Source organism: Ornithorhynchus anatinus, chromosome 18 (genome assembly GCF_004115215.2).
Source record: "Ornithorhynchus anatinus isolate Pmale09 chromosome 18, mOrnAna1.pri.v4, whole genome shotgun sequence".
Classification (NCBI taxonomy): domain Eukaryota; kingdom Metazoa; phylum Chordata; class Mammalia; order Monotremata; family Ornithorhynchidae; genus Ornithorhynchus; species Ornithorhynchus anatinus.
In genome coordinates, this window is record NC_041745.1 from 40434072 (window position 1) to 40457407 (window position 23336).

General features: G+C 44.6%; 1 protein-coding gene across 8 annotated transcripts in view; it reads right to left on the reverse strand.

The window, feature by feature from the left end:
- The window catches only part of SGIP1 (SH3GL interacting endocytic adaptor 1), a 98442-nt gene extending 75584 nt beyond the window's left edge, over positions 1-22858 (reverse strand). For all 8 annotated transcript variants that reach the window (XM_039914684.1, XM_029046847.1, XM_029046845.1 and 5 more), the window contains exon 1: positions 22805-22858. In XM_039914684.1, coding sequence (XP_039770618.1) covers positions 22805-22814 — 10 coding nt within the window. In that variant the 5' untranslated portion in view covers positions 22815-22858. The remainder of the gene's footprint in view (positions 1-22804) is intronic.
- Between the last annotated feature and the right edge of the window lie 478 nt (positions 22859-23336).

The following is a 23336-nucleotide window of genomic DNA, read 5'->3' on the forward strand; positions in this document are numbered from 1 at the left end:
TATATCTAGCACTCATTTATACTTACCCTCAGCACTTATGTAAATATTTATAACTCCTTGAGAGAAGGACTCATGCTTATTGATTCTATTGATGTCTCCCAAGCATTGAGTACAGGGATTTACATACAGTAAGTGCTCAATAAATACAATTTATTGATTGCTTCCATTGTATATGCAATTATTTATTTTAAATACTCTCTTCAGGAAGGTGAGCTCACTGTGGGCAGGGACGTGTTTACCAGCTCGGTTATATTCTACTCTGCCAAGTAATAATAATAATGTTGGTATTTGTTAAGCACTTACTATGTGCAGAGCACTGTTCTAAGCGCTGGGGGAGATACAGGGTAATCAGGTTGTCCCATGTGAGGCTCACAGTTAATCCCCATTTTACAGATGAGGGAACTGAGGCACAGAGCAGTGAAGTGACTCGCCCACAGTCACACAGCTGACGAGGGGCAGAGCCGGGAGTCGAACCCGTGACCTCTTTCCACTGAGCCACGCTGCTACTTGGCATAGTGCTCTGCTTACAGAAAGCACTTAGTAAATACCCCTAGTGATGATGACGCTGAAAACAGGTTTTTTAAAAATGGTATTAAGCAATTACTATATGTCAGGCCCTGACTTAAGTGTTGGGGTAAACGCAGGCTAATCATGTTGGGCAGTCCCCACGTGAGGCTCTTAACCCCCATTTTACAAATGAAGTCACTGAGGCACAGAGAAGGGAAGTAACTTGCCAAAGGTCACCCAGCAGACAAGTGGCACAGCTGGGATTAGAACTACGTCCTTGTGACTGCCAGGGCTGTGCTCTATCCCTTAGGCCATGTCCCATTCCATCCGTTAAAACTCCTTATGGGACTGGGAATACGTCACTTGTTTGTTTGTACTTCCCACGTGCTTAATACAGTGCTCTAGTAGGTGCTCAGTAAATGCTGTTGCTACTGTTAGATTACGAGCCTCATGCGGAACAGGGACCGTGTCCAACTTGTCTACATTTTTCTACCCCAACACATAACACCACCACATAATAACACATAATAGGTGTTTAACAAACACTCATCTTGTCTTATGTCGTTGAGTCATTTCCAACCCATGGCGACACCATGGACACATCTCTCCCAGAACGCCCCACCTCCATCTGCATTTGTTCTGGTTGCGTATCCACAGGATTTTCTTGGTAAAAATACTGAAGTGGTTTACCATCGCCTCCTTCTGCGCAGTAAACTCGAGTCTCCGCCCTCGACTCTCTCCCATGCCGCTGCTGCTCAGTACTGGTAAATTTGGACTTGTAGCAGATTGCCCTCCACTTGCTAGCCACTGGCTAAGCCAGGAATGGAATGGGTAGTCCTCTGCTTGACTCTCCCTCCTGCAGTCGAGACTAGTAGAGTACTGGAAACTCTCCATGTGCATCCCTCAGAGGGCATTAACACTATCGTTATTATTATTATTATTACTACAGAGCTGGGATTAGAACCCAGGTCCTTCTGACTCCTGGACCCGCACTCTATCCACTAGGCCAAGTTACTTCTGTATGTCTGTCTGTATGTACGTCTGGTACAATGAAGAAATAACGTTTGAGCGAAAATGGATCTTTGGAAAAACAGGTAACGCTGTCGAAAAACCACCTCAGATGCTTTGTAGTTCCCTATCTCTTTATAAGACGTTTCGCTGCTAAAGACACGTGTTTTGGCCGAGCGAGGTATCGACACGGAGGTCACTTTGGTTTTTTCCGTAAAGGTAATTTCCCATCTGGTTTTTCCATCTGCTTTGATGATTATGCAGGATGTGGATCCCGTGTCATGGAATTACTTTAGCGCAGGAACTAAAACCAAACATTTGGTCTCGGTAATGCAAAACAGACAAACTCAATTTGCTTAAGCAAAATGCAATACATCGACGACAACATCTGTAAAGCCAGACCAAGGAGGTCCATTCATTACCCAGCTTAGAGGATGTGTGTCCAAAAGGATTAAAGTTGGCTGCATTTTCGCTTCCTTTCAGTGGTAAACGTGGATTAATTCTTCTCCTCAGCTCACATCTTCCCTATTACCTCGGCACTTTTTAACCACTATGGCTTATTTCAACTCACTATTTCTCCTCACATTTTTTACATTTCTGGTTTACATGTTCCGATGTTTAAGCTCCTTTCTTCCTATTTATAAATTATTTTGTCAATCGTATTTATTGAGTGCTTACTGTGTGCAGAGCATTGAACTAAGCGCTTGGAAGAGTACAACAGACACATTCCCTGCCCACAGTAAATTTACACTCTAGATTCCTCAGCTAGAATGCAAGTTCCTTGTGGATGGGAATGTGTTTGCTATTGTGTTCTCTGAAGCATTTAGCATAGTACCTTTTGTTTTTAAATTCCCCATATGTATTCTTTTCCAGTGCTTGCTACAGTGCCGTACACACAGTACACACAGTATTTAAAAATTACTACTATCAATCAATTTTATTTATTGAGCGCTTACTCTGCGCAGGGCACTGGACTAAAGACTTGGGAGAGTACAATATAAAACAACAATATAAAAGAGAAGTTGCCTGCCCATAACGTGCTTACAGTTTCGAGGGGGAGTTAGACATTAATATAATATTAATATGGCTCTCGGAATCTTGGAGAAGGTGGATTTTTCAACCAACCAATCGTATTTATTGAGCATTTACTGTGTGCAGAGTATTGTACTAAGTGCTTGGGAGAGTACAATATAGCAGCGTTGGTAAATACACTCCCTTCAAAAGGGCCCTGTAGGAAGCAGGAGTTGTATTTCAGGACACCTAAAGTGGGAGGGAGTTTCAACTTATAGAGTAACAAATACACAAGGATCCCAAAATATGAAGAGAACGTAGACTTTTCAATTACCGTCTCCTTTCTTTAAAAAAAGCATAAGCTCTTCTGGCATACACTACGGAGAAATTTTAAATCTAAGCATCTACCCAATCCGATATACCTATATTTGCTTTTTAGTGAGTCGGTATTTAAGTTTAAAGATTTTTCTGAGTTGTGGAAGATAAAAAGCATTCTGCTTTCAAGCTTTCACATACCACTCGTGGCACTTTAATACATATCAATTTATATACTATGCAAGGGCTTGCTTTTCCACTTACCCATCTTTCCACTATCTTTCTCCTGTCTGTAAATGATTTTGTGCTTCTCTCCCCATTAGATGGCAAGCATCTTGAGGTGAGGGAACAGGTGCTGATTCTATTGCTCAGTGTTCTGCACACAGTAGGTGCTCAGTAAATACTAGTGATTTGTGTACATGTATATGCAAAAGCTGGAAACAGTTCAGTTAATGGTATTTATTGAGTGGCCACAAAGTTATAGCAGGGAGTCATTCAGATGTACAAGAGGGGTCCAAAAAAATGTATATCTGAGACACTGAACATGCAAGTTATACATCAAGGCCAACTTGGACTGAAACCAAGGACAGCAGCAAGATCAAGGTGCTGTGGGATTAATCTAGGAAGTCAGCATGATAGAGAAAAGAATCCAGATGTGCTCCTACTAATTATTCATTCAGTTGTATTTAATGAGCACTTACTATGTGCAGAGCACTGTACTAAGCACTTGGAATGCACAATTTGGCAACAGATAGAGACAATCCCTGCCCAGCAACAGGATCACATAATAATAGCGGTATTTGTCGAGCACTTACTATGTTCCGGGCACAGTACTAAGCGCTGGAGTAGATACAATATAATTGGGTTGGACATAATCCCTGTCTCCATAGGGCTCCCAGCGTTAATCCCCATTTTACAGATGAGGAAACAGACACAGAGAAGTTAAGTGATTGGCCCAAGGTCGCAAAGCAAGCAATTTTCCTAATTCCTAAAGTCTTTAAATGGAGTAAATATTCAGGATGGTGGTAAAATCAGCAATCCCAACTCCTTGGTGGAGCACTGATGTTGTGTGGACACTCACATGCGGTGAATAGGCAAAGTATACATGTGTGGAGTGAGCCTCCCTACTGAGAGACAGAGGCCTGGCCCAGGTGGTGGGTGAGAATGGAAAGCCTCATCATAATTACAAGTGCTTACTATATAACAAGCACTGTACTAAATGCTGGAGTAAATACGAGATAATCAGGTTGGACACAGGCTCTGCCAATTAGTCGTACTTATCAAGCACTCACTGTGCAGGGCACTAGACTAAGCCAGTCAGTCATATTTATTAAGCACTTACTGTGTGCAGGGCACTGTACTAATCACTTGGCAGAGTATTAATATAACAGACACATTCCCCGCCCACAATGAGCTTATAGTCTAGGGGGGAAGACAGACATTAAATATGAATAAATTACTTTTATAATAAAATATACTAAGGGCTTGAGAGACTACAGTATCACAGAGTTGGTAGACAAGTTCCCTGCTCACAAGGAGCTTACAGTTTAGAGGGGTTGAGGCAGACGTTAAAATAAATTTGGATATGCGGATAAGTGTCGTGGGGCTAGAAGAGGGGTGAATAAAGGGTACAGATCCAAGTGCAAGGGTGAGGCAGAAGGGAGAAGGAATAAAGGAAAAGAGGGTTCATTCTGGGGAGACCTCTTGGAGTTGATGTGATTTTAACAAGGCTTTAAAGGGGGAAAAGTGATCATCTGTTGGATTTGAAGAGGGAGGGAGTTCCTCTGTGCCCCTGTTTCACAACAGGTTCAGTGTCTAAGAGTGGGTCGGAAAACAGAATATTTAATCCCCATTTTCAAGATGAGGAAACTGCGATCCAGAGATTTGAAGTGACTTGCCCAAGGTCACACAGCAGGCCAATGGTGGAGCTGGGATTAGAACCCAAGTGCCCTAATTTTAAGGCATGTGCTCTTTCCAGAGAAGCAGCATGGTTTAGTGGAAAGAGCAAGGACTTGGGAATCAGAGGACATGGGTTCTAATCCCGGCTCTGTCACTTGTCTGCTGTGTGGCCTTGGGCAAGCCACTTAATTACTCTGTGCCTCGGTTACTTCATCTGTAAAATGGGGATTGAGACTATGAGTCCCACATGGGACAACCTGATTCCCTTGTATCTACCCCAGCACTTAGACCAGTGCTTGGCACATAGTAAGCACCTAACAAATACCGTAATTATTATTATTTCCACTCCAAAGCAGGTTTGAGTACCAGCAAGGCCACTGGTCCGCTCTATGACCTCTGGCAAGTCACAACCCCTCTGAGCCTCAGTTTCCTTTTCTTAAAAATGGGCAGAAGAGGCCTGTTCTCACAACCTCCTCATGCGATACATGGACTGTGACTGATGTGATTATCCTGCACCTACCCCAGCTTTAGAGCAGGGTACTCGACACCCAGTAAAATGTGAAATAAATTCCCTCATTGATATTAAAATTCTTAGTGTCGCTTCAAGAACACAAGCCAAATCAGTGGCCAGATCGTGACAGAACCACGTACACCATCAGTGCTTCCCAACCCGTGTACTCATTTACGCTCACCCAATTACCCCTTTAGGAATGCAGGAAAGTGGAAGGAAAGGGATTAAAGGATGACAGTGGTGGAATCTCTGTTTTGGCCCACCACCATCTTTGATTCGAATGAGCTGCTGCAGACATCATCATTATCAGGATTTGAGTACTTACTGTGTGCGGTGAACTGTACTAAGCACTTTGGGAGAGTACATTACAACAGAGCTGTTAAACGTGTTCTCTGCCCACGAAAAGATTACTGTCTAGAAGGGGAGGCGGAGATTAATGTAAATGGTTATAATATACAAGTTATAGAAATGTGGCCTAGTGTTTAAAGCACAGGCCTGGGAGTCAGCAAGACCTGAGTTCAGATCCCAGGCCCACCACTTGTCTGCTGTGTGATCTTGGGTAAGTCACTTCACTTCTCTGTGCCTCAAACGGCTCATCTGTAAAATGGGGATTAATAATAATAATGATGGTACTTGTTAAGTGCTTACTATGTGCCAAGCACTGTTCTAAGTACTTGGGTAGGTACAAGCTAATCAGGTTGTCACATATGGGGCTTAGAATCTTAATCCCCATTTTACAGATGAGGTAACTGAGGCACAGAGAAGTTAAGTGACTCACCCAAAGTCTCACAGCTGATAGGCAGAGTCGGGATTAGAACCCACAACCTCTGACTCCCAAGCCCGGACTCTTTCCACTAAGCCACGCTGCTCCTCAAAGACTCTGGGCCCCATGTGGGACAGGGATTGTGTCCAACCTGATTCATTTGTATCTACTCCAGTGCTTTAATACAGTGCCTGGCACATAGTAAGCGCTTAACAAATATCCTAAAACAAAAAGTGCTCTGGGATTGAGGGTGTGGCAAATATCAAATTCCCAACGGTCACAGACCCAAGTGCATAGATGATGCAGAAGGGAGAGGGAGTTGGGGAAAAGAGGCCTTAATCAGGGAAGGCCTCTGGGAGGAGATGTGACTTTAGTAGGGCTTTGAAGGTGGGGAGATCCCAAAGTGTACACGGAAATAAAAGATGACAGTACCCCCAAATGCGCAGCGTGCCAAGGAGCCACTGATGCTTTTTTCTGACAATGGACCATCCTTAAGCTACCTCTTTGAGCGAGGCATGAAACGCAGCCTCTTCTGTGACCTGAGTAATTGAATATCTCCACTAATACGAGGAGGACCTAAATAACCATTACAAAAACATGATACCATCATTAATGTTTGAGAGGAACTGTTTTGTAAAGTGCCGGGGATACATGTAAGACCAAATGAACGGGAAAATTTACTTCATCTGTTTTTAAGGAAAAGAAAGGAAAGAGAGAATGGGTGAGGGAGGATGGGCAGGAAGGATAAAGACAGGGTTTCGCTCCAGGCCGCTTTACGAGTGTTCGAGAAATAGAGGTAGCAGAAATGCAGCAATTATTACGTGCGGCTCACTCGTGCCCAAGTGGTGAGCCTTGTAGCTGGTAGAAGCAGGGACCACAGCTCGGTGATGGAATGGATGGATATAATAAAGATGGAGCCACTCCATTAGGATGAGAGGATCAATTAGTCCGATTTATTTATGATAGTGTATTATTTAGTGCATTTATTGAGCGCTTACTGTGGGCAGAACACTTTACTACGTGTTTGGGAGAGTACAATATAACAGACACATTCTCTCCCCCTCTAGACTGTAAGGTCTTTATGGGCAGGGAATGTATCACCTAATTAGACTGTATTGTTACAGTACAACAATGTAAGAGAGACATTCCATGCCCACAATGGGCTTACAGCCTAGCGGGGGAGAAACACGTTGATATAGATGACAGATTTGTACATAAGTTCCATGGGGCTGGAAGGGGGGATGAATAAAGGGAGGAAGGCAAGGAAGCGCAGAAGGGAGTAGGAGAAGAGGAAAAGAGGATTTAGTTAGGGAAGACCACTTGAAGGAGATGGGCCTTCCAATAGTCTTACCTCGTCTGTAAAATGGGGATTTAGACTGTAAGCCCCATGTGAGACAGGGACTGAGTCCAGCCTGACAAATTTGTATCTACCTCAGCGCTTAACAGACTGCTTGGCACATAGTAAGTGCTTAAGAAATACCACAGTTATCCAGTGGGCCATGCTACTTCCCATTTTTCCTCAAAGAGTCCGGTGGTGTTCCCTGAAGAAACACAATACTGGGCTGGGTACAGAATGGGGGTTATGTTGGACTCTTCCAAGCACTAGTACAATGCTTTACACACAGTAAGTGCTCAGTAATTACCACTGATGATGATGGTGACTGACCCATGATGTCATTGCTTATAGCCTGGAGTTCTCACGCATACCCAGAGAGTTCCTTTATAATGGACGTTGTGTTCTTGAAGACCTCCATTTTACAGAAGACCCACATTTTAATAACCAGTGATTCAGTGAGAAGCAGTGAGGCCTCAGAGCAGTGGAAAGAGCCCGGGCCTGGGAATTAGAAGGACCTGCGTTCTACTCCCCACTCTTCCACATGTCTACTATGTGACCTTGAGCAAGTCACTTCATTTCTCTATGCCTCAGTTACCTCACCTGCAAAATGGGGATTAAGAGTGTGAGCACCATGTGGGACAGGGACTGTGTCCAACCTGATTACCTTGTATCCAACCCCAGCATTTAGGAGAGAAGCAGCGTGGCCTAGTGGATAGAGAAGGGGCCTGGAAATCAGAGAACGTGGCTTCTAATCCCAGCTCTGCCACTCATCTGCTATGCGACCTTGGGCAAGTGACTTCACTTCTGTGAACCTGAGTTACCTCACCTGCAAACGTGGATTAAGATTGTGAGCCCCACGTGGGACAAGGAGTGTGTCCAACTTGATCATCTTGTATTTACCATGGCGCTTAATACTGTGCCTGACACATAATAAGCACTTAACACATACCATAAAGTAAATAAAATAAATAATATACTGTGCCTGGCACATAGTAAGCGCTTATATACCATACAAAAATTTTTATACTGGGGGATAAGAAGACATCATCATGAATGACATTTTTCACCACAAATTCCTACACCATTATGATGGCTACCACAAGGATAACCCTGACATCCTTGCCATTTCTGGTTATTTTATTACATTAAACAGTGAAAAGTTGTACAGGAGGGTGTAGAACCGTGATGGTAGAGGGGAATGGACGAAATACAGCAGCTTCGAGCCTTCTTCCTCTACGCTATAAGCTCACTGAGGGCAGGGAACGCATCTACCAACTCTGTTGCATTATACTCTCCCAAGCGCTCCACACAGTAAGCACTCAATGAATACCATTGATGGATGGATGTCATACATATGCGGACAAGTTGCACCATCTTGTACCACACATGAGAGCAGAAAAGACTTGATTTGTGGGAAGAATGTTATATCCAAACTGTAAAATGAAAACCTGTGTTATAGCAGAACTGGGAATACATCTGTTTTCCTTTCTCTCTCTGAATGGAAGATGTTACTGCCTTATAACACATGGCATATACAAACTAAGCATTCTGAGAAGAAATCAAATGATCATTCAGGGGATAGTAGTTATTGAGCTCCTATTGTATGCAGAGCACTGTATTAAGTGCTTTGGAGAGTATAATAGGGTTAGACAACAAGGAATTTACAATCTAGCCTGGGAAAGAGACAATGAGATAATTTAGTTATGAGGAAGGTTATGAGGATTATGCCCACCAGCTCTATTGTACTTACTAGCACAGTGCTCTGCATACAGCACCTGCACAGTTCTAATAGTAAGAGTATTTATTAAGCACTTACTGTGTGCAGCACACTTTAAGCACTGGGAGAAAATACTCAGAAGGGAATTAGATATGGCTGATTAATTCATCAGGCACTCTTTCGAAGAGATTCTATTAAACAGAGGTGATGCTTGCTGAAGCCTACTCTCACGGGAGTCCACTTTCAAAACTGAGGTGGTGGAGTCAGTTGTTCACAGTACAAAAGGCACTGGTTTTGTCTTCCGATTTTAAAACATGGAAATAATAATGATAGTGGTGTTTGTTAAGCACTTGATATGTAACAGGCACTGTACTAAGCGCTGGCTTAGATACGAAATCATCAGGTCCCACGTGGGGCTCACAGTCTAAGTCAGAGGGCGTTATTGGGTAGGGATTGTCTCTATTTGCTGCCGAAATGTACTTTCCAAGCTCTTAGTACGGTGCTCTGCACGCAGTAAATGCTCAATAAATACGATGGAATGAATGAATGAATCATCATTTTGCCGCTGAGAAAATTGAGGCCTAGAGAAGTGAAGTGACTTGCCCAAGGTCACATGCAGCAGGCAAGCAGCAGATCCGGCATTAGAACCCACATGTGCTTTATCCGCTAGGGCCGCTCTGTGTGAAAGGTCACATATTACAAACAGCTTGCTCAACTCAGCCCAAAGGCACCCCCTATGAGCGAGACCCCAAGAAAGCAAGAGGAAAATTAATGACCTCATCTCACTAACACCACCCATTAGAGAGAAGAGGCTATGAGAGGCAAAGAGCACAGCAGGGTCTTAGTCAAGGAGCATCTGTGGGGGAGGGAAAAGACAGTGAAACCTCCTGTCAAAAGGCCATTAAGGGGAAATTAAGGCCCCCCTGGGTCAAGAAAAGAAATCCATTAAGAGGAAAGAGCTGTTGCACGTCATTCACCATAAATCTTTACAAAACACAGACGGACCAGGCCTTAAGGACATGGCTTAAAATTAGTACTGCAGTCCAAAAACTAAGCTACGGCTCTCGATTGGGCTGGTCGCAATATTATTGTATTGGTTAAGGGCTTGTTACGTGTCAAGCACCGTCCTAAGTGCTGGGATAGATAAAACTTACGCAGGTCGGACACAGACAGTTCCCCACATGGGGCTCACGGTCTAAATAGGAGGGGATACAGTTTGGTGCTCAGTACACAGTAGGTGTCCCAATTCTGCCAACTGACCAATGGATGTTGTGGGGAGGGAGGAAGAAGAGGCAGAACCCTATTATTCCTAAGGGTACACAAAGTTCCATGATGGCTTGGTACTCTGTCATGTTGTACTCACCCAGTGCTCAGTACAGCACTCTGCACACAGTAAGCACTCAATATATACGATTGATTGGTTCTGACAATCTGCCTCTGCAGCTTGGAAATGGAGAGCCTAATGGAACTTTCACCCAGCAGAAGCTCTCCTTTGTCTGGATCGGTGAGGACTGGGTGAGGAGAAAATATTTCCTGTCTGTTGTTGGATAATTTGGAGACCTGAAGGTTAAGGCCCTCTCCTGATCCAAGAGAATCAACATCTTCATAAGCACCTACTCCGGCAGCTCAGACAATGGCTGTGACTCATTCTATATTCTGAAAGTTTCAATCTGGAGAGAGAGCTCGTTTGCTTCTCAAATAGTTCTACTCATTGTCAAGGCCAGGTGCTTTGGGGGGGGGGGGGGGGAATCATGTGACAGTGGGTTTTTCCTTGGGCACCAGCGTGAGTACAAAGCAGGAACAAAGTCTGAAGTTCTACCAGGCAATGAGAGGCATGAGGCAGTTTGCAGCTCTTGCCATTTTGCCACAGGAAGCAGTGTGGCCTAGCAGACAGAGCACAGGCCTGGGAGTCAAAAGGACCTGGGTTCTAATATCACCTACTCCACTTATCTGCTCTGTGACCTTGAGCAAGTCACTGCACTTCTCTGGACCTAAATTACTTCATCTGGCCAAGGGGGATTGAGACTGTGAGCCCCGTGTGAGACAGGGACTGTACCCAACTGGATTTGCTTATATTCACCCTAGCGCTTAGAATAGTGCCTGGCATACAGTAAGCACTTAAATACCATTATTATTATTATTATTTTCTAATCCCAGCTCCTCCACTTATCTGCTCTGTGACCTTGGGCGAATCATTTAACTTCTCTGTGCCTCAGTTACCTCATCTGTAAAGCAGGGATTAATACTGTGAGCACCATATAGAACAGGGACTGTGTCCAACCCAATTTGCTTGTAACCATCCCAGCGCTTAATACAGTGCCTGGCACATAGTAAGCACTTAACAAATACCACAATTAAATAAATATGATTGACTGATTGAAACTAAGAAGGCATCTTTGAAGGCCACTCAGTTGTGGAATAGATAATAACAATAATAAATGTGATATTCATTAAGCACTTACTGTATGTCAGGCACTCTATTAAACTCTGGGATGATTACAAGCAAACTGGATTGGACACGGGCCCAGAGAAGTAACTTGCCCAAGGTCACACAGCACACAAGTGGGGGAGCCGGAATTAGAACCCATGACCTTCCGACTCCCAGGCCCGGCTCTATCCTTTAGGTCACGCTGCCATCCACCTTGGGAAGAAAAATCTGACTTCTTGCACGAGCTGCTCTGTGATTTTGCGGGTCTGTAGACCTGCCTTTCCTGAGGTTGCTTTTGAAGAAAATACCCTTCTTTAAATCTGCCCTCCTGCATGGAGATGTTTGTATTTTCCTTTAGACTGTAAGCTCCTTGTGGGCAGGGTAGGTTTTTACGAACTCTGTTGTACTGGACTCTCCCAAGCATTTAGTACAGAGCTCCGCACCCATTAAGCGCTCAATAAATAGGATTGATTGACTGATTCATGGCTATGGACCTCCACTGGGCCTGGGTTTGGAATCAGAAGACCCAGGTTCTAATCCCAGTTTTTACCACTGGTCTGTTGTGCAGACTGTATGTTTGTCCTCTAAACTGCAATCAATCAATGGTATTATTGAGCACTTACTAAGTGCAGAGCACTGTACTAAGCACTTGGAAGAGTACTATGCAACAGAATTAGCAGATACGTTCCTTGTCCATAGCAAGCTTACAGTCTAGATGGGGAGACAGACAACAATGTAAAATGTTGGCTAGTGCTCTAGACTGTAAGCTCGTTGTGAATACTATCACTATTACCCTACTGCAGGAAGTTACCCATAAAGCCTATTTTTGCTAACTAAAGGGTGAACCATCAACCAACTGGTGGAATTTATAGAGTGTCTACTGAGTGCTAGACACCGTACTGAGACTTGGGAGAAAACAACAGTAGGAGGAAGAGCATTACCTATCCTCTAGGAGCAGTTTAACAGGGGAAAAGCAGCATGGCCTATCAATCAAAAAATGGAATTTATTGAGCACTTACTATGGCTAGAGCACTGTTCTCTTGGGAGAGTACAACAGAATTAGCAGACTCCTTCCCCGCCCATAATGAGCTTACAGTCTAGAGGGTGAGACAGACATTAATATGAATGATTTATAATAAAGATATGTTCATAGATGCTGTGGGGTTGGGGGTGGGGTGAACACCAAATGTCCAAAGGTCACAAATCTAAGTGCAGAAAGGAGATCGAGCTGGAGGAAAGAGGGCTTAATCAGGGAAGGCTTCGTGGAGAAGAAGAGACTTAGTGGAAAGAGCCCAGGCCTTGGAGTCAGAAGATGTGGGTGCTAATGCTGCCTCTGCTTTGCAGTGTGACCCTGGGCAAGTTACTTAACTTTTTTGGGCCTCAATTCTCCTCTTCTCCCTCCTGCTTGGATTATGTTCCCCATGCGGGACAGGAACTCTGTCCATCTTATTTACCTTGTACTACTCCAGCGCTTAGAACAGTGTTTGACACATAAGCACTTAAATACCATAAAAAAGGGGGGAGACATTTAGATAAACATTATTTACCATTAATGAAAGCATGAAGAAGAGCATGAATGAAACAAGAAAGAGAACACGAGGAAACAGGTGAACAAATTTACTGAAAGTACAAATATTTAAAACCTTTGTGAATACATAATGGACATAAGTGGTAGAGGGCCTCACAAACCCAAAGAAAACAGGATCCAAAGCAACCAAAAGTCACCCATGCAACTCCCTGTCGTCCTCAACGGGGTCCCTGTGTTGATACGATAGGGCTTCCCTTCCCCGAGACGGCTATCTCAGACACCTGAGACACCATATTAAATGAGGAATCTAGGTGAAGCGGGATTCAATGGCGGTATCCGAAACCCACTACGGGTCTAGACAAAAATAGACCCTCTTTTAGAATGAGGGAGGTTATGGTTCTGACAGATTTTGCACTAAGGAAAACTCATGCTATAGTACACATGCCTCACTGGGGATCATGTACACTGTATTTCCCCACATGGCTCCAATAAAGGAGTGGTCCTGCTTGGGACTGGGAAGGGGTACAGTGGGATGTGATGTGTACACACGGGTTTTCATGCTTGGGATCTATTTACAGTGATCACAGGCCTATGTCCGTAGTCCCCCGACCCAGCAGGCGGTTGCTTAGTAGCCGCCGTGGTCTTGTGCACCCACGCTAGCCAGCCTCGATCTTGCCTATCTCGCCACCGGCCTCTTGCCTACATCCTGCCTCTGGCTTGGAAATCCCTCCCTCTTCATATCTGAGAGACACTCTCCTCCTCTTCAAAACCTTACTGAGGACACATCTTCTCCGAGGGGGGTCTCCCTGACTAAACCCTCCCTTCCTCTTCTCCCACTCCCTCTGCATCCCCCTGACTTGCTCCCTTTATTCATCGTCCCTCCCAGCCCCACAGCACTCATGTCGATATCTGTCATTTATTTATTTATTCATTTTAATGTCTGTCTCCCCCCCTAGACTGTCAGCTCACTGTGGGCAGGGAATGTGCCTGTGTATTGTTGCATTGTACTCTCCCAACTGTTTAGTACAGTGCTTTGAACACAGTAAGAGCTCAGTAAATATGATTGAATAAATGAATATTTGTCAGGTTTGGGCCTGTCCACTTCCCAGAATGTGCTATGTGGTTCATCAGCCAGAAACCCCTTCCCCACTGATGCACAACCCTATGCCGGGCTTAGTGGGGACTAGAACCCAGGTTTCCTGATTCCCAGAGCTATGCTTTTCCACGATACCAACCACAGGACTGTACTGCTCTAAAGTCTTAATACGTGCCAGACACTGTACAAAGTTCTGGGGTAGAGATTAGCTAATCAAGTTGGACACAGTCCATGTCCCACCCAGGGTGCTCAGTCTCGATCCCCATTTTACAAGTGATGTAACTGAGGCATGAAGAAATTAAGTGACTTGCCCAAGGTCTCACACCAGACAAGCGGCAGATCCGGGGTTAGAACCCAGGTCTTCTGACACCCAGGCCCACGTGCTTTCCTCTAGGCTCCACTGTTCCTCCTGTTTCTCATAGCCTTGATTAAATCCCAACACTAAACACATGGTTTTGTTTTGTTGTCTGTCTCCCCCTTCTAGACTCTGAGCCCATTATCGGTTAGGGATAGTCTCTGTTACCAAATTGTACTTTCCAAGCACTTAGTACAGTGCTCTGCACACAGTAAGCGCTCAATAAATAGGATTGAATTAATGAATGAACATAATAAAAGCTTAATAAATGTCACAATTATAAAAAGCATTTTCAAACGAGTCCTCTGAAACTCTTCTTCACAGACACAGATATTTTCCTGATGCTTTCTAGGCCAATCCTGGTTTATATAAGAAGTCAAAGAGCTAGTGTAATTCTATTCAAAAGTCATATTTATTGAGTGCCTATTATGCCCCCAGAATTGTACTGAGCAGTTCATTCATTCAATCATATTTATTGCGCACTTGCTGTGTTCAAAGCACTGTACTAAGCTCTTGGGAGAGTACAGTACAACAACAGACACATTCCCTGCCCACAATGAGCTTACAGTCTAGAGGGAGAGACAGACATTACTACGAATAAATAAATAAATGAATAAATAAATGACAGATATGGACTTAAATGATGTGGGCTGGGAGGGGCTTGGGAGTCGGAGGTCACAGGTTCTAATCCCGGCTCTACCATTTGTCAGCTGTGACCTTTGGCAAGTCACTTCACTTCTCTGTGCCTCAGTTCCCTCATCTGTAAAATGGGGATGAAGTCTGTGAGCCCTGCGTGGGACAACCTGATTGCCTTGTATCTACCCCAGAGCTTAGAACAGTGCTTAGCACCTAGTAAGGCCTTAACGAATACCATCGTTATTATAAAGGGAGCAAGTCAGGGGGATGCAGAGGGAGTGGGAGAAGAGGAAGAGGGCTTAGTCAGGGAGGCTTCTTGGAGGAGATGCGTCTTCAATAAGGTTTTGAAGAGGAGGAGAGTAATTATGTCTCAAATATGAAGAGGGAAGGCATTCCAAGCCAGAAGCAGGATGTGGAAGAGAGGTCAGCAGCGAGATAAACAAGATCGAGGTACAGTAAGAAGATTAGCATTAGGGGAGCGAAGTGTGCCGGCTGGGTTGTAGTAGGAGAGTAGCGAGGTGAGGTAAGAGGGGGCAAGGTGACAGTGCTTTAAAGCCAGTGGTGAGGAGTTTTTGCTTGATGCAGAGGTGAATAGGCAACCACTGGAGGTTCTTGAGGAGTGGGGAAAAACGGTCTGAATATTTTTGTAGAAAAACGATCTGGCAGCAGAGTGAAGCATGGACTGGTGTGGGGAGCGGTTGGGAGAGTTCAAAAGAATCAGAAGACACAATCCCCGCCCTAGAAGAGCTATCAATCTAGTGGCGAAGACAGACACAAGATAATTCAAAATAGGAAGAAAGATGAGTGTTTGGATCACACGAAGTGCTTCTGAAGGCTAAGGAGACTAAAGGCATACGTTTAAGGAATTACAGAATGCCTTTAGGGTAAAATAGGAAAGGAATTAAATAAGCAGGGAGTCAAATTGTATTAAAGGAAGAGAGGAAGGGTATTTACTCTGTTCACTTTAAGGAACCTAAAATGCTCCTGAGATACAGGAGGACAAGGTATTGATCAAGCCTGGATTTTTCCCTGACCTGGGCCCAAGTTGTCAAGTAATAATAATAATAATTGTGGTATTTGTTAAATGCTTACAGTGTGCCAGGCACTGTACTAAGCACTGGGGTGGATACAAGAAAATTGGGTTGGATACAGACCCTGTCCCAAATGGGGCTCCCAGTCTCAATCCCCATTTTACAGATGAAGGAAACTGAGGCATGGAGAAGTAAAGTGACTTGCCCGAGGTCACACAGCAGACAAGTGGTGGAGCCAGGATTAGAACCTAGGTCCTTCTGACTCCCAGGCCTGTGCTACACAAAACAAATTAACTGTAAACATGCCCAGAAGGGGAAAAAGCATATTCTGACTTCCGAAGAGCCCCAGATTGTGAGCCACTGAAGAGACAGGCCCTTTTTTTTATATTTGCTAAGCACTTAGTATCTGCTAGTCACTGTAGTAAGAGCAGGGGTAGTTACAAGCTAATCCAATTGGACACAGTCCAAGTCCCACATGGGGCTCACAGTCTTAATACCGATTTTACAAATGTGGGAACTGAGGAATTGAAGTGGCATTCCCGAGGTCACAGAGCAGACAAGTGGCAGAGTTGGGAGCAGAACCCAAGTCCTTCTGACTCCTGGGCCCGCAGTCTGACCTCTAGACCACATTGCTTCTCTGTGTCTAAATCCCATTTGTATACTCATTCCCAGCCCTTTGAATAGTGCTTTGCACACAGTAAGCACTTAATAAATACCATGACTACTACTGACAAGCCCACAATCTGATTGTAACATTCTTTAGTCTGGAGACCCATCATTGTTATTATCCGACTTTTATCCACTTCTTATTGAAAGATCTATTTCAAGTCCAGAATTTCATTTAAGAGAAACAACGTGGCCTACTGGACAGAGCACGGACTTGGGAGCGAGAAGGACCTGGGTTCTAATCCCAGCCCCGCCACTTATCTGTTATGTGACCTTGGGGAAGTCACTTCACTTCTCTGTGCCTCAGCTACCTCATCTGTAAAATGGGGATTAAGAATGTAAGCCCCTTAAAGGACAGAGACTGTGTCCAACCTGATTAGCTTATATCAACCCCAGTGCTTAATATGATGCCCGGTCCATAGTAAGCACTTACCAGCACCAGGCACTGTACTAAGCGCTGGGGTAGATGTAAACTAATCCAGGTGGACGCAATCCAAGACCCATCTGGGGCTCACAGTCTTAATCCTCATTTTATAGATGATGTAAATGAGGCCCAAGAAGTGAAGTAACTTGCCCACAGTCACACAGCATGTGGGTAGGGAATGCGTGTGTTTATTTTGGTATTGTACTCTCCCAAGTGTTTAGTACAGTGCTCTGCACACAGTAAGTGCTCCAGCGTAGCTCAGTGGAAAGAGCCCAGGCTTGGGAGTCAGAGGTCATGGGTTCGAATCCCTGCTCTGCCACTTAGCTGTGTGACTGTGGGCAAGTCACTTAACTTCTCTGTAAAATGGGGATTAAGACTGTGAGCCTCACATGGGACAACCTGATTACCCTGTATCTACCCCAGTGCTTAGAACAGTGCTCTGCACCTAGTAAGCACTTTACAAACACCAACATTATTATTATTATTACGATTAAATACAATTGAATGAATACAAGCAGTGAAGCCAGGATTGGAACCCAGGTCCTTCTGATTCCCAGACCCTTGCACTATCCACTAGGATATGCTGTTTTGCCTTAGGTCACGCTGCTTCTCAGGAGCCAGAGGGCAGAGCCCCAGGGAGGGAGGGGTAGTGCTGAAAATTTTAGCCGTGGCCATAAGAGGATTTGGTGCCACATCAGGGAAGAAACCAGATGAAAACTGGGCTGTCCACTGTAACACTGGACAACTGGCCACTCCAGTGCAGAAGTGGGGGTGGCCCTTGGATCAGTCTCTTCTGTCACACATGAATGGAGAGGATTTCCCTGTTAGCAGTATTGTCTTAAAATAGCATTATCTGTATAGCTATATCAGTGATTGATGGATCAGTGGGATAAAAACAAAATTCCTCTCCATGACATGATGTGGAGGTCTTTTCTGTCTACAGTAGTAGCAATCATAAAAACAATGATCATAATAATATTAATATTTGTTAAGCTCTTACTATGAGCCAAGTACTGTACTAAGCACTGGGTTAGATACAAGATAATCAGGGCGGACAGTTCCTGTCCCACATAAGAATCCTTTATGAAGATGAGGAAATGCCAAACAGGGACTCTCCCCGCCATTCGAAGCCCTACTGAAGGTGCACCTCCTCCAAGAGGCCTTCCCAGACTAAGGCCCCTTTTCCTTAGCTCCCCCTCCCTTCCAGGTTACTTCGACTCCCTCCTTTTGCTTCTTCCCCCGTCACCCCCACAGCACTTATTCATTCATTCAATAGTATTTATTGAGCGCTTACTATGTGCAGAGCACTGTACTAAGCGCTGGGAATGTACAAATCGGTAACAGATAGAGACAGTCCCTGCCCTTCGATGGGCTTACAGTCTAATTGGGGGAGACAGACAAGAACAATAGCAATAAATAGAATCAAGATGCGTATAGGCACTACGGATTTGGAGTGAGCGGATACCTAAGTTCTTTGAAGGGGCATACTCAAGGGGCTGTCTGAAGTGTCATGCAGCATGAGAACGTGAATCAAACGGTCAAGCAGTAGTTTTTAATAATGATGATGGTATTTAAGCGCTTACTATGTGCCAAGCATTGTTCTAAGCACTGGGAGACATACAAGGTTATCAGGTTGTCCCATGTGGGACTCAAGTCTTAATCCCCATTTTGCAGATGTGGTAACTGAGGTACGGAACAGCTGGGTGACTTGCCCAGGGTCATATAGCTGACAAGTGGCAGAGTAGGGATTAGAACCCACAACCTCTGATTCCCAAGCCCGTGGTCTTTCCACTAAGCCACACTGCTTCGCTTTTAGTGAGTGCTTACTATGTTGAGAGCACTTACTACGAGCTTGAGAGAGTACAATATGGCAGAAGTAGCAGGCATATCCCCTGTCTGTAAGAGGCTTACAGTCTAGAGGGGGAGACAGGCATTCATATAAGTAATTTGTGATGTAATATTTGTAATAATAATAATGTTAGTATTTGTTAAGTGCTTACTATGTGCCGAGCACTGCTCTAAGCGCTGGGATGGATACAGGCTTATGTATATATCTGTAATTCTATTTATTTATATTGATTCCTGTTTACTTGCTTTGATACCTGTCTCCCCCCACTCTAGACTCCCTGCCATTGTGCAGGGATTGACTCTCTTTATTGCTGTATTGTACTTTTCAAGTGCTTAGTATAGTACTCTGCACATAGTAAGTGCTCAATAAATACGATTGGATGAGTGAATAAATGAATAAGGCACAGAGAAGTTACATGATTTGCCTAAGGCCACCCAGCAAGCAAATAACAGAGCAGGGATTAGACACCAGTCCTCTGACTGGGCTTTTTCCAGTAGGTTAAGCGGTGTCTAAACTTCAAAATGGGAGAGTCTTTTAACCTCCCTCTTTTTTGTTGTTGGTATTTGTTAGGTACTTTCTATGTGAGAAGTAGATACAAAACAATCAGATTGGGCACAGTCCCTGTCTCACATGGGGGTCTTTTAAAGAAAAGGGTGATGACCACCTGTCTCCATGACTATTCTGCTGCATATTTATTTATTTCCATCCCAAATGGTTGGCATAACACAGAAAAAAAAAAGCCCATGCTGTTCAAGAGCAGCAGCTCAAAATAAAATATTTTTGTTTCAAAGACCACAAAAATGGCTCAAGGTCAAGATATCATATCTTCAGATATCCAGTCAATTTCTAGCCTGCACTCAAAGTTCATTTATTCATTCTTTCAATCGTATTTATTGAGCACTTACTGTGTGCAAAGCACTGTACTGAGTGCTTGGGATAGTAGAGTACAACAACAGACACACTCCCTACCCACAATGAGATCACAGTCTTGGGGAGGAGACATTAATACAAATAAATGAATTATAGATATGTATGTGCCGTGGGGCTGGGAGGGAGGATGAATGAAGGGAGCAAGTCAGGGTGGCGCAGAAGGGAGTGGGAGAAGAGGAGAGGAGGGTTTAAGTAAGGGAAGGCCTCCTGGAGGAGATGTGCCTTTAATAAGGCTTTGAAGATGGGGAGAGCCAATTATCTGTCTAAGGAGGGAGGGTGTTCCAGGCCATTGCCAGTCAGGAGTAGGGCTGTTTCTGGCAGGCAGTTGTCATGTTCTTCCTGTCAAATCAATCAATAGTATTTATGGAGTGCTTACTATGTTCAGAGCACTGTACTAAGCACTTGGGAGAGTCCAGTACAACACTTTATGGCTGTCCATTATGCTCTAGAATGTTACAGTGCAACATGTAGAATGGCCTCCAAAATAGGTCCTGCCAACATACAAATACACACACGTTAAACACACACACACACATAAACATTTATATACATTCAGCATATATACACACTCTCAACAAAATCAGTGTAGACGTTTAACTACGAGACCCCAAATTATAAACTGACAAACATATCCCAAAAGCAAGGTTTGAAGGCCAGTTCTCCAGAAATAGATTCCAGGACATGGTGCCTGTAATTTGGACCGTAGCGCTGCCAAACTTGCTAAGGAGTTTAACCATTAATTCTCTTCCCTTCTGCTTCCTTTTTAAGCTCACAGAAGCATTAAAAAGCACAGGAAGCTGTTGAAGAAGAACTAGTCAGAGATAAAAGAAGAGGACAATCCGATAATAAATGTGTTTCATTTGTTAAACGGCCATGAGATCATGCCTGATTTAATTTTTTTTTGATTTAATGGTCTTTATACATTCTGTCAAAGGAAAGGGAGTCTAAGGAGTCTGGTATATTTCATGTCAGGGTTGTCATCCAAAGAGATAACCCGCCATTATATAAGAATTGTTCACATTAAATATCAAGATCGAGTCTTGGTTACGATTCCCATTTGAGTGGGCAAACCTCCAATAAGCTTATCCCTGAGCCGAAAATCTTGGGTGAACCAGGAACTGCAAGGTGAGAGAAAGCAGAAATGCGAGTCAGCAAGAATTCCCCTTCCAGGGAAGATATTTTAGCCACCATGCCTCCTAGACGGACTGTGAAACAGAAAAAATGTTGACTTCCATGGCAGAGGTCATAGCACAAGGCGGAAGGATGCCCATCCCATCCCTTCCCACGGAACGCTGTCGATCTGAGCTCCAGAGCCAAGATTTCCCCTTGGAGCCGAAATGGACGTCAAACCTGCCTTTACGGGGGTTCAGTCTCTGTGTCTTGATGTGCTTTCCATAGCTTTGCTGTGTTTGGAGATCTCAGAAGCAATCCCATCTCAGAACCCTGTGATCTCAATTTTCAGGCCCGAACTGAAAGGGATGCCTTTGGAGCTTTTGGGCCTCACAAGCCGATCCCCTACTGAAATGGGACCTAATTCAAAGGCATCTTCTGTCATCTAAGTGCCACAACTTAGTTGTTCTTTTCATGCCTCCTCATCTCTACATAATATCAACGACTCAACCGAGTAGACCAGAAAAAGAGCAAGAGGATCTGGCTTCTGCCAAAGCCGTCGGTGCTCCATCACTCAAAACGTCAGTTTTCTAACCTTATTTGGTTTACATAAGTTTAAAACATGCATATTAAAAAATCCAGGCAATACATCTTCGATTAGTCAAAATGCCATCTATCTTTAAGCGGTGGCTTTGATATCATTATGGACTGTGCTCGGTATTGTGAAATCTAAGTAGGTTCAAAATTCTGCTTGTCATCTTGAGAAAGGCCAGGATTTTTGCACCATTCAATGGTGTGAAAATGGAGAAAAATCCAAAGGCGGCATAAAGCCGCCTGTTCATTTCCTTTATCGTCTGGCCATATTAGAGGGATTGGTGGCTGATGTTCACCTGGGAATTTCAGGGCAATTAGAATAAAATATAGCTCATAAACCATCTCCCTCAGTAAAGTTCCTCTCTCTACTAAAATACCCACAACACTAAACCGTGACACAGGTTGAATCAGTGGTGAAACGGAAGGATCTGACCAGATAAGACTGGAATTTGGAGCCACTAAATTACATCTTCGGAAAACCGAAACGTCTCAGGGTTTCTATCACAGTCCCGTTTCATCTCAGCGAAATTAACCAAAAAAAAAAAAAAAAAAAAAAACAACCCCAAATCTAATACCAAGGTGAGGAAAACTCAGATTTAATTCTATCGAAATGAAATACAGCTACCCATCTCATAAACTAAGGAAAAAATCCTACCCTGAACCAAAAGCTAACAGAAAACGACGAGACTTTGGTGGGGACTGACGGGGAGAGCATTTTGAGTGAAAAGCCAGATTTAGAAAAGGAGTTTCCATTGTCAGTGCAAGGCGAGGAATTAAAAAACAACCACAACAAAAAAAAAAATCAGCCTCCCATTTGATGCCTACCGTCTTCTGCCCGTTATTTCCCCGCTCCTGTCCACCCTAGGAGAGACTTTACTCTCTGCCAAGGGCAAGCTTCAGGGGGGGAAATCCATTCCCTGGATTTAAAGCCCAGACCCGGAGGTCTGATTCCAAAAGCTGGGAACCCAGGACTCCTGGGGCCACCCACACCACCTGAGCCGGCAATCGCCCCCTCCAGGCGCCCAAATTTTAGCCCCCACGGTTTTTTCCCCCCATGGATGCTCTGAAATCTTCTCCCTCCTCACCTTACCTTCCATCATGGTGGCCGAATTGCATTCCTCACTTTCCAAGAGGCCTGAAGGAAGACGGTGGCGGTGAGGGGGGGGGGATGGGGAGGGATGGAATTCCGGGTGGGGGGCGTTGGGGAGGGGAGGGGTCCTGGCCTTCTTGTCTGCACAGATGTCCAAGCCAAAGGCTGGGGTTGGGGGCAGATCTGGACCAGGGGATGCGATGCCACCGCCGTCCTCCTGTACCACCTGGAGGACCGCGGGAGGATGCTGAGGGATGGAGGGAGGGATGGGGGAGGGATGGAGGAGGGAGGAAAGGGAGGGAGGGAGGGAGGAAGGAGGGATGAAGGGCGGGCCAGCAGCTCGCTGAGCTCACACGCCTGCCGGGGCTCGCCCAATCCCTTCTGCTATCTGGCCTTTGTCACATGGCAGCCGGTTTGCGTCTCCTGACACAGTTAGCCCGCCCCCTCCCCTCCCCAGAATACTCAAGAACCTATTTCCAGCGGGCCCCCCCCCCAAACCCAGAATCCTTTCCAGACTCTGTGTCTGTCTGTC